A 14,461-nucleotide genomic window follows, 5' to 3' on the forward strand; every position below is an offset into this window, starting at 1 on the left:
GATACTCAACACTGGTAATCATCAGGGAAATACAAACCAAAACCACGCAATGATACATTACCTCACACCTGTCAGATTGGCTATCTTCAAAAAGAACACAAGTAACAGATGTTACTGTTTTCTCTATAGTAAAGGGAAACTATGTAAATTATTATAGTACTTTGTTGAATTGTTTCCAAATGAAAACAAATGAATTGTTTTCGTTTACAGTAGAAACTTTGTAAACTATTGGTGGAAGTATAAATTGAGGCAGCCACTGTGAAAGATAGTATGGAGGTTTCTCAAAAAACTAATAGTAGAACCACCTTATGACCCAGCAATTCCATCCCTGGGTACATATCCAAAGGAAACCAAAATACTAATTCAAAAAGATACATGCACTCCAGTGTTCATAGCAGTTTTATTTAGAATTTCCAAGCTATGTAAGCAACCCTAGTGTGCATCAACAGATGAATGGATAAAGAAGATGTGGTACATATACATATTATATTGTAGCTTGTTACCAAATTTTTGGACCAAGAAAGATGCCACTCAGCCTCAGGTGATATGAGCACACACAATGGAATACTACTCAGCCATAAAAAGAGTGAAATTGTGCCATTCACAGCATGGACTTGGAGGGCATTATACTAAGTGAAATAAATAAGCGAAAGACAAATTCTGTTTGATATCACTTATATGTGGAATCTAAAAAATACAACAAACTAGTGAATATGACAAAAAAGAAGCAGACTCGTAGAGAACAAAATTGTGCTTTCTAGTGGGGAGGGGTGGAGGAACAATATAGGGGTAGTGAATTAAGAGGTACAAACTATTGTACAGTATATCATGGTAGCTTATAGCAAGGAGCATATAGTCAACATTGTATAATTAAAAATGGAGTATAAACCTTTAAAAATTGTCAATTACTATATTGTACACCTGTAACTTATTATATCTTGTACATCAACCATACTTCAATTAAAAAAATTTAATCACTGAAAAATATAAAAATCATTCTCAGCTCACAGGCCATACAAAAATGAGTGGTGGGTCAGATTTGGTCCATGGGCTTTAGTTTGTCAACCCCTGATCTGGAATAAGCTGGAAAGATACTCAAACTAGGTAATATTTATTGAACACTTACTTTGTGTTAGTTACAATGCTTAAATTTTTAGATTCCCTCTCTTTAATCCTTACAGCAATCCTGAGTCGGGTTTATTAACCCACTGTCCAGGAGAAGCTGGAGTTCCAAGAAGGTTGTGTAAGTTTTCCCAAGAAAAGTGGATGGCAAAACTGGAACTCAAGCTTAGATTCTGATAGTTGGATCATGACTGAGAAAGTTTCTGGTTGGAGGAGAAAGGGATTAGAAAGAGAATCAAAAGATATAAAGGAGGAATGACTGATGGAGAAAGAGAGGAAGATGCTGCCAGTAAGAGGATGGCAATAATAGTGAGAAGAAGCATGGGCCATAAGAGGAGAGAAAAAGAGGAGTGTGTGTTCAGATGGTATCTGCTGGGAGTGAAACGTGAGCATAGAGCTTGTAGTAGCTTTTGAAGGAGGAAGGCCAGGTAAGAACAAGGCCTCTGATCTCACCCATCTGGTTATAGCCACTATTGTCCTTAGATATATGTGGCAACTGTCTGAGTTCTGGGTTCACATTATGTGTGCTTCTGCCAGGACCACTCAGGGGCAACTTCTATTGCATGATCTCTTAAAGGTTTTTCAGATCATGGGGATGACTCAGAATTAGACTGCAAACCTGGGATCCGCCAGGTGAATTCTCAGCAAAGAATTCCTTAAGACTTCTCAAGGAAGATACTTCCCTCTAGCCAGGACCACAGTCTGAACGGGATGGTCTTCCTTCTGTGCCTGTATAAGCCTTGTTTCTTTTTTGTTCACTCTGAAGCTGAGGGTACAACCTTTTGGGGCCCCACCTTGATGTAGGAGTTTCCTTTAAGACACCTCGTCTTGGGCAGACCCTGTTCTCTGTCTCCCTGGCCTCCTCTGCAGCTGTCAAGCTGGGAGCCCAAAGGCTGCCTGTTTTGGCTGATGTCATGAAGCTTTGGTGCTCACTCACCTCCCTGGATCCTTGACTCTGAGTTTGTTTGGGCCACTATGGCTTGCTTCCTTTTGTATCAGCCCCTGTGATGATTTTTTAAAAGCTTTGATTTGTGTATTTTATCCAGCATTTTAGTTGATTCAAGGAGGAAAGTCTTTCAGGGTACCTAGTCTGCCATCTTGCTGGAAGCAGAGTGAAAGAGATGGCGTCTGGGGCGATAAGCCAGATCAGAAGACAAGGAAGATTCCTGTGCACAAAGGGAATTCTGGGGCACTAAATCCATCTGTATTTGGACTTTGCCTTTGGTTAAATAAGCCAAGATTTAGCTAATAGGATTGGAGGTTTGGTTTGAGTTGCCCAGCAGCTATGATTAAAATAGGCATTAGTCATACAGATCTTGGTGGAGATAGAAATGGGCTTTGGAGTGAGATTCATCTGATGTTAAATCTCATTTTTATCACTTCTTCCAATGTTTGCAGCCTGGAATGAGTCACCGATCTCATTTCCAGCTGCAATTTCCCCATCCGTAAAACGATGATAGTTATTCTTCATTTTATGAAGATTGCATGAGAGTTGCTGTCAAAGCCCTGGTCTAGAGCCAGGAGGTCTTGGAAAGCAGCAGAAAGTCCTCATACTTGGGTCATAGTGGAAGTCATGGAATCCGACCAGAGAGTGAGGCCAGCACACAAGCCAGGCAGGAGTTGGTAGCCAAAATCACATCAAAGCAAACAGGCACAGACATCACATAAGCTCAGGGGTGCACCTAGGAGGGCTTGCTGTTTCTTTTCTCCTTTCAAAGTAGGGATGATTGAAAATGTGTGAAAGGACAGATCAAGGAAGCAGCTTGCATGTAGTTTCAGGTAATAGGAGCAGGGTACAGAAGAGCCCTCTTAAAGAATCCCTGTGTGTCTTAGTTGCTCAGTTGTGTCTGACTCTTTGTGATCCCGTGGACTGTAGCCCACCAGGCTCCTCTGTCCATGGGATTCTCTAGGCAAGAATTCTGGAGTGGGTTGCCATTTCCTTCTCCAGGGGAAGAATCCCTACAGTCTGGCAAAGCCATACCTTTACCAGGGGGGAAAGGTGCAACAAAGTACCTTCCCTGACACCTCCCCTAAGTAATCCACAAGAGACCACTAATCCCCTAACTTATTCTAGAAATTGTCCCAGGTAGTCTTGACACTGTGAGACCCACAGCCTGCTGAGCTAGGTACGCAGTGATTGGGTCAGGCTGTGTCCTTATCTTGCATCCTACCTGTGCTGTAATCCCATTCTCCCTCCAAGCTCAGGAAGAAGAGATCCTGAAGATGGGTAATTTCTTGATTACTTCTGTTTAAATCTTTGCCAAATCTACTTACGGAAATCAAGCAGCACTTGGGGTGGCATTTCAGCTTGTAACATATTTAATTTTGAGATTTTCGTTGTTTCCAGGAGCTCAATAGTGATTTTTCAATTAAGTTTAAAGGTTTAATACAATAGATCTCTTTTTTTACCTTTCATATAGCAAATGCCAAATAAATAATATTTCAAAGGAAAGGAAAAGAAGCAATCTATTGCATGACTAATGTACCTAGTTTCATTCATTGACCTCTTACTGTGAAAAAGGTCTCTGCTGCCTGTCTTTGAATGTGTAGAATTAAGAATAAATGATTCGCTCTCTGTTTGCTTAGATAAATGCTTGAACAAAGCTAAAACAGAAAAGAGATGCAGATTTGATACCGTATCTATTTTGGATCTGTAGGCATTCCTTGAGAAAATGGCAGATAGTGTAGAAATAGCTTTTGAAAATGAATTTGTAGAAATTCTGCATGCTAATACCAGTGACAGAAAATGTAATTCATTTTTTTTTGCTTCAGAGCTATTTTTTTCCTTTATTGTTGCTTCAGGATTTAGCAGGGGGAAAAGGCAGGCAATATTACATATTAAGTGCCTTTGAAAAATTAGCTTTTTGCTTTACTGTATTTCTTTGTTTTTGAAAGTCTGTCTGATGTGTTCTTGTTATTACAGAGATTAGGGCTTTTCATTGTTTTCAGAGAAGGCTAAGTATATTAAAAATGAGAAAAGCTCAGAAGGGAAACAAAACCGGCCACAGGAATACCTTCCACTGTATTAAAACTGAGGCTCTTCCTTGGAATTGAGTTTTGGAGGTGAGCATAGCTCAGCTTCATTGGGTAGTACTGGAAATTGACAATATTGCCTTTAGACAAGCACCTGGATTTTCGGGAAACTGGGATAGATACAGAATTGCCTTTTGGACTGGTCCTTGAGAAATCCTCTTCTCAGAGTGATACAGTCCCTAGAGTTGTTCCAGACTTTCAGAGTAAGACGGGCTCTCCTGGACTCCTCATGCAGAACCACTTTTAGGAAAGATTCCCTCCTAGTTCAGCTCTTGTTCATTCCAAGGTCATAGGACTATCACTGCCTTACGCAGGAAATGCTGAGACGATAGAAATGAGGTCAAGATAATATGTGCTGCATTACCACTCCCTTCTTATTCGTGAAAGTTGCTCAGTTGTGTCCGATTCTTTGCAACCCCCGTGGACTATACAGTCCATGGAATTCTCCAGGCCAGAATACTGGAGTGGGTAGCCTTTCCCTTCTCCAGGGAATCTTCCTAACCCAGAGACTGAACCCAGGTCTCCTGCATTGCAGGTGGATTCTTTACCAGCTGAGCCACCAGGGAAGCCCCCCTTATTACCTGTTACCAATATATGGTTTTTGTCACTTGGTGTCACCAGACTTTTGGAAGTCTATGTTATCTGTATTTTGTAAAGAATTCCCAAATAACTTAATTATCGTCATTTCTGGAAGCTCCATGACTAGGCTGAAGATTTAAATGTGACCTGAATTTCTGGAAGATCCTGTACAGTAGAGGTGTCCTAGGAAGCTAATATTTCAGGAATAGCTCAGTTTTTTCAGTGTTGATTATACTGCATGTGGTTTGTTTAGGATCCTCTTGCATCTTTGTCCTTCCTTTTGGTACTACCCGTGACAGGCAGACAAGGAACAATTTTTCTTGAGAAATTTTAGAAGTTTAGAGGAAGAGGATTGAATAAATGATAAAAACTAAGGTTGGAATTACACGTGGATTCTGTTTCCAGAGAATAGTGCTGTTATGAGTGAGAGGAGCATGTGTGGACAGGAACCATTGAAAATATAAAAAGATGGTAGAAGTTGCCATTAGCCAGGTTCAACTATTGTAACTAAAATATTACCCTGAAATAGTCTTAGTTTGGATCAAGAATTGATTTGATCTCCTGTATGGGGAAAATACTCAAGACAGGGATGTATAATATAAATATGATTGAGAAGGAAAAGAAGTGGATACATTTTTAGAAAGTGGTATTTGTTCTTGGTGATCTCTGTTTAAGAAGAACAGTGAGGTTGCTATGCAGCTGGGTTACACCTTAGTGTAAATAAGGATGTGACAACAGAGAGATCATACCAGATTCCAGGCTTTTTGTGCCATATTTTTGAAGGCAACCTGGAGTCACACACATGGAAAATGGCCATGAGAGAAGTCTGGAACCATATCACGAGGAGTTATTAGGGGATTCTGGTGGGACCAAATGTGGTTAGGGGTAGGCATGGGGACATTGGAGCAGGCATTGAGGAAACCTCAAATGTTTGTAGAGAGATTAGACTTGCTCAGAACTGGCTACAAGGCAAAACTAGATCTAATAGGAAAAAGGGAGAGGAACTACACAGCTCAAGCCAGAAAGACATTTCAGACATCTTGAGCTAGCCAAGAGAAGTAGTCTCCTTTGGGAGGTAATGAATGTTTTATCACTGTTAGGTGTGCAAAGAGAGGCTGGATGATCCCTTGAAGGGATTACTTGTGACGTCATTCAAACTTCATAAATCCTTTCAAATCAGAGATGTTAAATGGGAGCAGTTGAGTGACCCAGAAAAAGGAAAAACGTTATTTTCAAAAATCCTCATCTCACCTGGGGATTTGTTTGCCTCTCTTGACCTTGTCTGAATGCCAAAGTGATTCCTGGGGCATTCTATGTGGAGAATCCTGAACTGGGGAGAAATCAGATCTGCTTCTGACTCACCCTTTTTCTGGCTCCAGCTCCCCAGCATTTTTCGTAAAAGAAGAAGCAGTGATGTCCCAGCTTGTAAACCATGACACTTAGTTAGCGTGTGAAGAATAGGAACGGGATAGTAGGAGATAAATGTAAGTGCTTCAGAGTTGCTGATTAGATCACCTGTAAACACTGAAATGAGTCCTTGAACACATTCATTACAAGTGGTTTCTTGTGGGCTTGAGCTGAAAGCGCATGTTGATAAACACCCATGAGGTCCCTGAGATAGTTTAATGTCTCATTTGGTGCTCATTAGACCACGGGAGCCCAATATGTCTTCAGTTTAGAATGATTCCACCTTGTGTGAAATTCAAAAAAAAGGAAAAAGAAATCCTTCAAAACCCAAAAAACAGATCTGGCTGAGAATCAGTGAACTGTTTTGAGCATTTCCCCCTGCCTCCTGCTTGGATGTATTTTTTCTTGTTGCAATTAGCTTTGTTAGGACAATGCAGTTGAATTATAGAAATTACATGTAGCAACTCTTGCTTGCAGCTGAACTATGCAGAAACAAGACTTAGTCAGTTGGAAAACTGTCATTGTGAGAAGACCTGTCAAGTGAGTGGACTGCTCTATAGAGACCAAGACTCCTGGGTCGACGGGGATCATTGCAGAAACTGCACATGCAAAGTAAGCCTCTTTGTACATAAATAGACGAACAGTTTGAAGAGGGCGATTCTGCTGATTTTTGTGTAACCTGTTTCTTTATAAAGCCAACTCTACAGTGTGTTATCTTTTTACTAAGTGCCTATTTACTGATAGGAGCAGTTGCGAAGGTAAGTTGTAGTGTCATTATAACCACAAGTACTTGTCAAAGGAAAGCAAACACACTCTAATAACATGATCTAATATTATCAAAAATCTTACTGTTTGGAGATCAGAGTATCAGAGGGGGAAGGAATGCATTTAGTTCTTAACCTACCTAGTGGGTGACTTTAACTCAGATGACCAGTATATCTACTACTGTGGGCAAGAATCCCTTAGAAGAAATGGAGTAGCCACCACAGTCAACAAAAGAGTCCAAAAATGCAGTACTTGGATGCAATCTCAAAAACGAGAGAATGATCTCTGTTTGTTTCCAAGGCAAACCATTCAGTATCACAGTAATCCAAATCTATGCCCTGACCAGTAATGCTGAAGAAGCTGAAGTTGAACGCTATGAAGACCTACAAGACCTTCTAGAACTAACACCCAAAAAAAAGATTTCCTTTTCATTACAGGGGATTGGAATGCAAAAGTAGGAAGTCAAGAAATACCTGGAGTAACAGGAAAATTTGGCCTTGGAGTACAGGATGAAGCAGGGCAAAAGCTAATAGAGTTTTGCCAAGAGAACGCACTGGTCATAGCAAGCACCCTCTTCCAACAACACAGGAGAAGACTCTACACATGGACATCACCAGATGGTCAACACCGAAATCAGATTGATTATATTCTTTGCAGCCAAAGATGGAGAAGCTCTATACAGTCAGCAAAAATAAGACTGGGAGCTGACTGTGGCTCAGATCATGAACTCCTTATTGCCAAATTCAGACTTAAGTTGAAGAAAGTAGGCAAAATCACTAGGTCATTCAGGTATGACCTAAATCAAATCCCTTACAATTATACAGTGGAAGTGACTAATAGATTCAGGGGATTAGATCTGATAGACAGAGTGCCTGAACTATGGATGGAGGTTGGTGACATTGTACAGCAGACAGGGATCAAGACCATCCCCAAGAAAAAGAAATGCAAAAAAGCAAAATGGTTGTCTGAGGAGGCCTTACAAATAGCTGTGAAAAGAAGAGAAGCAAAAAACAAAGGAAAGATATACCCATTTGAATGAAGAGTTTCAAAGAATATCAAGGAGAGATAAGAAAGCCTTCCTCAGTGATCAGTGCAAAGAAATAGAGGAAAACAACAGAGGAAAACTAGAGATCTCTTCAAGAAAATTAGAGATACCAAGGGAACATTTCATGCAAAGCTGGGTACAATAAGGACAGAAATGGTATGGACCTAACAGAAGCAGAAGATATTAAGAAGAGGTGGCAAGAATACATGGAACTATATAAAAAAGATCTTCATGACCCAGATGATGATGATGGTATGATCACTAACTTAGAGTCAGACATCCTGGAATGCAAAGTCAAGTGAGCCTTAGGAAGCATCACCACAAACAAAGCTAGTAGAGGTGATGGAATTCCAGTTGAGCTATTTCAAATCCTAAAAGATGATGCTGTGAAAGTGCTGTGCTCAGTATGCCAGCAAATTTCGAAAACTCAGCAGTGGCCACAGGACCGGAAAAGATCTGTTTTCATTCCAATCCCAAAGAAGGGCAATGGCAAAATATGTTCAAACTACTGCAAAATTGCACTCATTTCACACACTAGCAAAGTAATGCTCAAAATCCTTCATGCCAGGCTTCAACAGAACATGAACAGAGAACTTCCAGATGTTCAAGCTATATTTTGGAAAGGCAGAGGAACCAGAGATCAAATTGCCAACATCCACTGGATCATGGAAAAATCAAAAGAGTTCCAGAAAAACATGTATTTCTGCTTTATTGACTATGCCAAAGCCTTTGACTGTGTGGATCACAACAAACTGTGGAAAATTCTCCAAGAGATGGGAATACCAGACCACCTGACCTGCCTCTTGAGAAACCTGTATGCAGTTCAGGAAGCAACAATTAGAACTGGACATGTAACAACAGGTTGGTTCCAAATCAGGAAAGGAGTACGTCAAGGCTATATATTGTCACTCTGCTTATTTAACTTATATGCAGAGTACATCATGAGAAACGCTGGGCTGGATGAAGCACAAGCTGGAATTAAGATTGCTGGGAGAAATATCAACAACCTCAGATATGCAGATGACACCACCCTTATGGCAGAAGGTGAAGAAGAACTAAAGAGCCTCTTGATGAAAGTGAACGAGGAGAGTGAAAAAGTTGGCTTAAAGCTCAACATTCAGAAAACTAAGATCATGGCATCTGGTCCCATCACTTCATGGCAAATAGATGGGGAAACAGTGTCAGACTTTATTTTTTTGGGCTCCAAAATCACTGCAGATGGTGACTGCAGCCATGAAATTAAAAGACCCTTATTCCTTGGAAGAAAAGTTATGACAAACCTAAACAACATATTGGAGAAGAAAATGGCAACCGACTCCAGTATTCTTGCCTAGAGAATCCCAGGGATGGAGGAGCCTGGCGGGCTTCCGTCTATGGGGTCGCACAGAGTTGGACATGACTGAAGCGACTTAGCAGCAGCAGCAGCAGACAGCATATTAAAAAGCAGAGACATTACTTTGCCAACAAAGGTCCATCTAGCCAAGGTTATGGTTTTTCCAATAGTCATGTATGGATGTGAGAGTTGGACTATAAAGAAAGCTGAGCACTGAAGAATTGGTGCTTTTGAACTGTGGTGTTGGAGAAGACTCTTGAGAGTCCCTTGGACTGCAAGGAAATCCAACCAGTTCATCCTGAAGGAAATCAGTCCTGAATATTCATTGGAAGGACTGATGCTGAAGCTGAAGCTCCAATACTTTGGCTACCTCATGAGAAGAATTGACTCCTTGGAGAGATCCTGATGCTGGAAGTGATTGAAGGCAGGAGGAGAAGGGGACGACAGAGGATGAGATGATTGGATGGCATCACTGACTCAATGGACATGCATTTGAGTAAACTCCAGGAGTTGGTGATGGACAGGGAGGCCTGGTGTGCTGCAGTCTTTGGGGTCACAAAGAGTCAGACACGACTGAGCAACTGAGCTGAACTGAACTAAGTGGCTGACTTCAGTCACAGCTTTTCTCTGCTACCATACATTTTAAAAGGAGGTTAATTAGTTTCTAGGTGTCTTCATTGTATTTTACAAGGTATCCATTTTCTGTTTTAAAGAATTGCAGGACCCCCTGACTCTCAGATTATCCATTATTTATATCTACAATTTAATCTGTTTTGGAGAATTAAAGAACCCCCACCCTCACCCCACATTAGTATGTAAACCCTATCCAGCTGAAATTATTTGATAAGTGTCTAAAGAATGCCATTGTTTGTCTTCAGAAATTTAAAACGATTGTTAGTGCTTAAACAGTGATTTCAGGGTCTGCAAAAGGTGTTACTAATGTTCTTGTAAAAATAGGCTTTTGTTTTCTTTCTAATCTGTTCAGTCTGATGGGCAAGTAGAATGAAGCCAGTGATGTATACCAGAAAAGTAATTGAGGTGGCATGGTTTTATATGGGTTGGAGAAAATTATTTGTAGAGTGGGTTGCCATGCCTTCCTCTGGGATCTTCCTGACAGGGATAGAAGCCGCATCTCTTGGGTCTCTTGCTTTGTCAGGAGGGTTCTTTAGCACTAGAGTCGCCTGGGAAGCCCCAGGACCTCCTCACACTACTTCTGTTTTCCTGGTGAAGTTTCTGGGATGGAATGTGAGCTTTGTCCTACTGAGGTCACCGCTGCTGAGATGCCTTTTCCTGCCTTTCCTTCCTCAGAGCGGGGCTGTGGAATGCCGAAGGATGTCCTGTCCCCCGCTCAACTGCTCTCCAGACTCGCTCCCCGTGCACATCGCCGGCCAGTGTTGTAAGGTCTGCCGACGTAAGTACTGACAGAGGGTCAGGGTGGCCCTCAGTGCTTCGAGATGGATTTATTCTCCTTTTTTTCAGACCCCCAACTGAGCAACATTGATGAAATATCAATACTAGCAATTGATTACTTGGGATGTGCAGACACTTTACATAGGCTCTCTCTCTCTCTCTCTCTATATATATATATATATTTTTTTTTTTCCCCCCTTAATCCTCACATCAACCTTAGTTACTATTCTTTCCATTCTTTCATACAGGGAACTGGCATTGACAAGGATTAAGTCAGTTGCCCAGAATCAAACAGCTGGGGGTAGGTGGAGTTGATCTGTGAAGTCATGACTCCAAGGCTCCATGTGCTTTGATTTCCTCATTTTTTTCTTAAGCATTTATTCATGGCTGTGTTTGGCTTCCGCTCCTGTGTGTGGCCTTTCTCAAATCAGGGTGGCTTCTCTCGTTGTGGGGCACAGGCTCTAGTTGCGTGGGCTTCAGTAGCTGTGGCACCCAGGCTTAGTTACTCTGTGGCCTATGGCATCTTCCCAGACCAGGGATCAAACCCCTGTCCCCTGCATTGCACCACCAAGGAAGCCCCTGGTCCACTCATTTTGATTGCTCAAGGTAAGGCCCATGCTCTGTGTTTTGGCTATCTGAGATTTTAGTCAGGTTTCCTATTATTAAAGGGCCTTTGTTAGGAATTTCAAGATTGAACTTCAGTTAAAATATTAGGACAATTTCCTTCAAAGTTGGCTTGTCCAAATTATGCAATGATTTAAAAATCCTTTTCCCTCTGTATTACAGAGGACACTATTTCAAATGAAATGGTGAAATGAACACTGAGGCAAGCATGAAGAATTAAAGCTGTCATTTAGAATAATTGGTATGGTATGTGTCAGATACTGTGTTAAGTGGTTTCATTCTATTATTGAGTCCTCACTGGAACATTTGCGGGGGGTGGGGGGGGATTGTTATTATCACTATTTATAGGAAGCTTAGGGAAGATAACTTAACAAGTTTGCAAGGCTAGTAAGTGACAGAGGTGAAATATAAAGCAAATTCTGTCTGACTACAGAGCCTTTAGTCTTTTTATCAGACCATAAGCTCTTCACTGAAAAAGGAAAGTTTAAGTTAGAAATGTGCCATCTGATGGCTAATTTTCAAAATCGTTTCTCTGCCAGAAAACACCATCATTACTAGATCCTCAAAACAGTAACTTTTTGCCAAGAACAGCATGTCCCCTAATATGACAGTGGGAATGCAGATAGCCAGTCTGGTTGTACCAGCCCAATCTTTTTCTATATCCTTTCAAAAGGAACTTTGAAAAATGTCTTCTTTTTATAGTTCATATGGTACATCCACTACTCTGGAGGGCTTACTCCAAGTTAATCTAAAAGAAACTTTCTAGTTTTTATTCCAAGCACTTTCGGAAGTCATGGATAGATCAAGGGCCCAGATGTTGAGATTATAGTTTGATTCCGTGATGGAAAGATAGTTTTTAGAATAATATGTATAGATTATTTTTCTATCTTGATGTATTCTATATAATAGCAGAGGAATAAGTTGAGAATCTATTAGGGATTTGTTTAAAAACCATGAGGTATTTTTAATCTATTATCTTGAGCTCCATGGATCTGTAAATGCTGTCTCTTGGCAGATGTAATTTGGACATGGACATAGGTGAGCCTTTCAGCTGTTCTGTGTCATTGTATATTGGAAATCACAGAGAAGGGTAAAGATAAAGATGGAAAATTACCCATAATGCCACCGCTTGAAAACAAACACTTGAGATCATAATGGATTTCATTTTTTAAAAACTTTTATTTTGTGGACAGTTGAGTTCTTATTGTATAGATAATTTTAGCCTACTTTATTGATTTGCCATTATCACTTAAGTATATTTTTATGCTTTTAAAAACTGTATGAACTTCACTTTAAAGAGCTTCATAGTGTTCTACTGTTTGGTTTTGCATAACTTAATTATTCCCCAATTGTTGGGTAACTAGGTTGTTTCCCACTTTTCATTATTGTAAATCATTATTCAATTTTGTGAGGCCACATTTTTGTATTTTATATTTTCTTTGAATTCTGTAAAGTAGAATTATTGGGCCAAGAGACTGATATTTTCAAAATCTGGTGGCTCAGACGGTAGAGACTCTGGCTGCAGTGCGGGAGACCTGGGTTCAATCCCTGGCTCAAGAAGATCTTTTGGAGAAGATCTTCTCCACCGACTCCACTCCAGTATTCTTGCCTGGAGAATTCCATGGACAGAGGAGCCTACTGGGCTACAGTCCATGTGGTTCCAAAGTATCAGACACGATTGAATGACTAACACCTTCACATTCACTTTAACATATTTTGTGAGACCATATTTTTTATTTCACATGTTCCTTGAATTTTCCAAAGTAGAATTATTGGGCCAAGAACCTGACATTTTCAAAGTTCTTATTACGTATCATCAGATTGTCCTCTCACTAGAAGTGTGTGGTATAGTCATTTTTCTTTAATTTGTTGGAGAGTTTTAAGTTTAAAAAAAGCTTTTCAGCAAGCTTACCTGATTGTACCAAGATGCTGATAAATGAGCTAGCTAAACTATCAGTATGTTTTTTGCCTTTGTTTGGAATTGATAACCATTTAGCTAGGTAGTACAAATTTTCTCAGCAACTCTGATCAGTAGTTTAAGATGTTTAATAAGATGGTAATACAAATAAATGATTAAGAACACTACTCAGTTATCATATGCACCCAGCAATTCCTCTCCTGGGTGCAAATATATATATAAAGCATGTACTGCAGGGTGCAAATATATATATATATGTTAATATATAGTTTAATGTTTATATATATATATATATATAAAATGAAAACTCTAATTCAAAAATACACAGAAGTTTTCAGATATCTCCACATCAGATAAAGGATGGAAAATACTTCCTTTAGTTGTCCCTTTCAGATAAAATTTCCTAAGCTCCTCTCTGGGTTTGGGTGGGGTAGTGTCCTAGGGTCTCTGAGAAAAAGCACTGATTTGGTTCAAGAGCCGATACATGAAAGCAGATTGTTTCATCTGCTCACTTACCAAACGTTCATCCTCTTATCATGGCTTCAGGAGCTGCAGCGCTTACAGATGAGGGCATCCATGTGGAAACAGGAAAGAACTTGGTCTAAGTGTTCATATCTCAACTCATTGCCTGAAAAAAGTACTTTGTCCTTTTTTTGTGATGAAAAGGCCCAACAAATCAGGCCATCTCCAAGACCAAGGTAGTTTTCATAATTCCTGATACTAGGCTCTTCATCTTTTTGGAGTGCCTCAAGGTAAACTCCAGAGAGCCTTCTAGATTCCTTAGCTGTGGGCATGGAAGTCCAGAAAGTGGTGCAGGAGTTTCATCCCTCAAACATTTCTTGGGTGTCTGCTCTAATCAAGGAATTGAACATACCTAGCTACTCATTAGAATCACCCTAGTGAACTTCTTGAGATACCTTCTTGAGGGTCCTAGGGACCCACTCTGACCTGCTAAATCAGAATCTCTGGGCCGTGGTGTCCTAGAATCTTTTTTGTGTGTGTGGTTAACTTTTTCAGAGTATGGTTGTTTTATACTGTTGTCTTTCTACCACACAGCAGAATGAATCAGCCATATATATATGTATATCAGCCATTGTGTTGATGTCTTTTGCAGCCCCTAGATATATATCCTCTCCCTTTTGGAGTTTCTCCCAATTCAGATCCCCACAGTGCGTCAAGCAGAGTTCCCTGGGCCCAATGTTCATTGCAGCACTGTTTACAATAT

General features: G+C 40.3%; 1 protein-coding gene across 2 annotated transcripts in view; it reads left to right on the forward strand.

The window, feature by feature from the left end:
• Positions 1-14,461, forward strand: part of NELL1 (neural EGFL like 1) — a 1,027,621-nt gene that overhangs the window by 253,216 nt on the left and 759,944 nt on the right. For both annotated transcript variants that reach the window (XM_043875125.1, XM_043875116.1), the window contains exons 8-9: positions 6,619-6,753; positions 10,593-10,695. In XM_043875125.1, the coding sequence (XP_043731060.1) occupies positions 6,619-6,753; positions 10,593-10,695 (238 nt within the window). The remainder of the gene's footprint in view (positions 1-6,618; positions 6,754-10,592; positions 10,696-14,461) is intronic.

Source organism: Cervus elaphus, chromosome 2 (assembly GCF_910594005.1).
Source record: "Cervus elaphus chromosome 2, mCerEla1.1, whole genome shotgun sequence".
Lineage (NCBI taxonomy): Eukaryota > Metazoa > Chordata > Mammalia > Artiodactyla > Cervidae > Cervus > Cervus elaphus.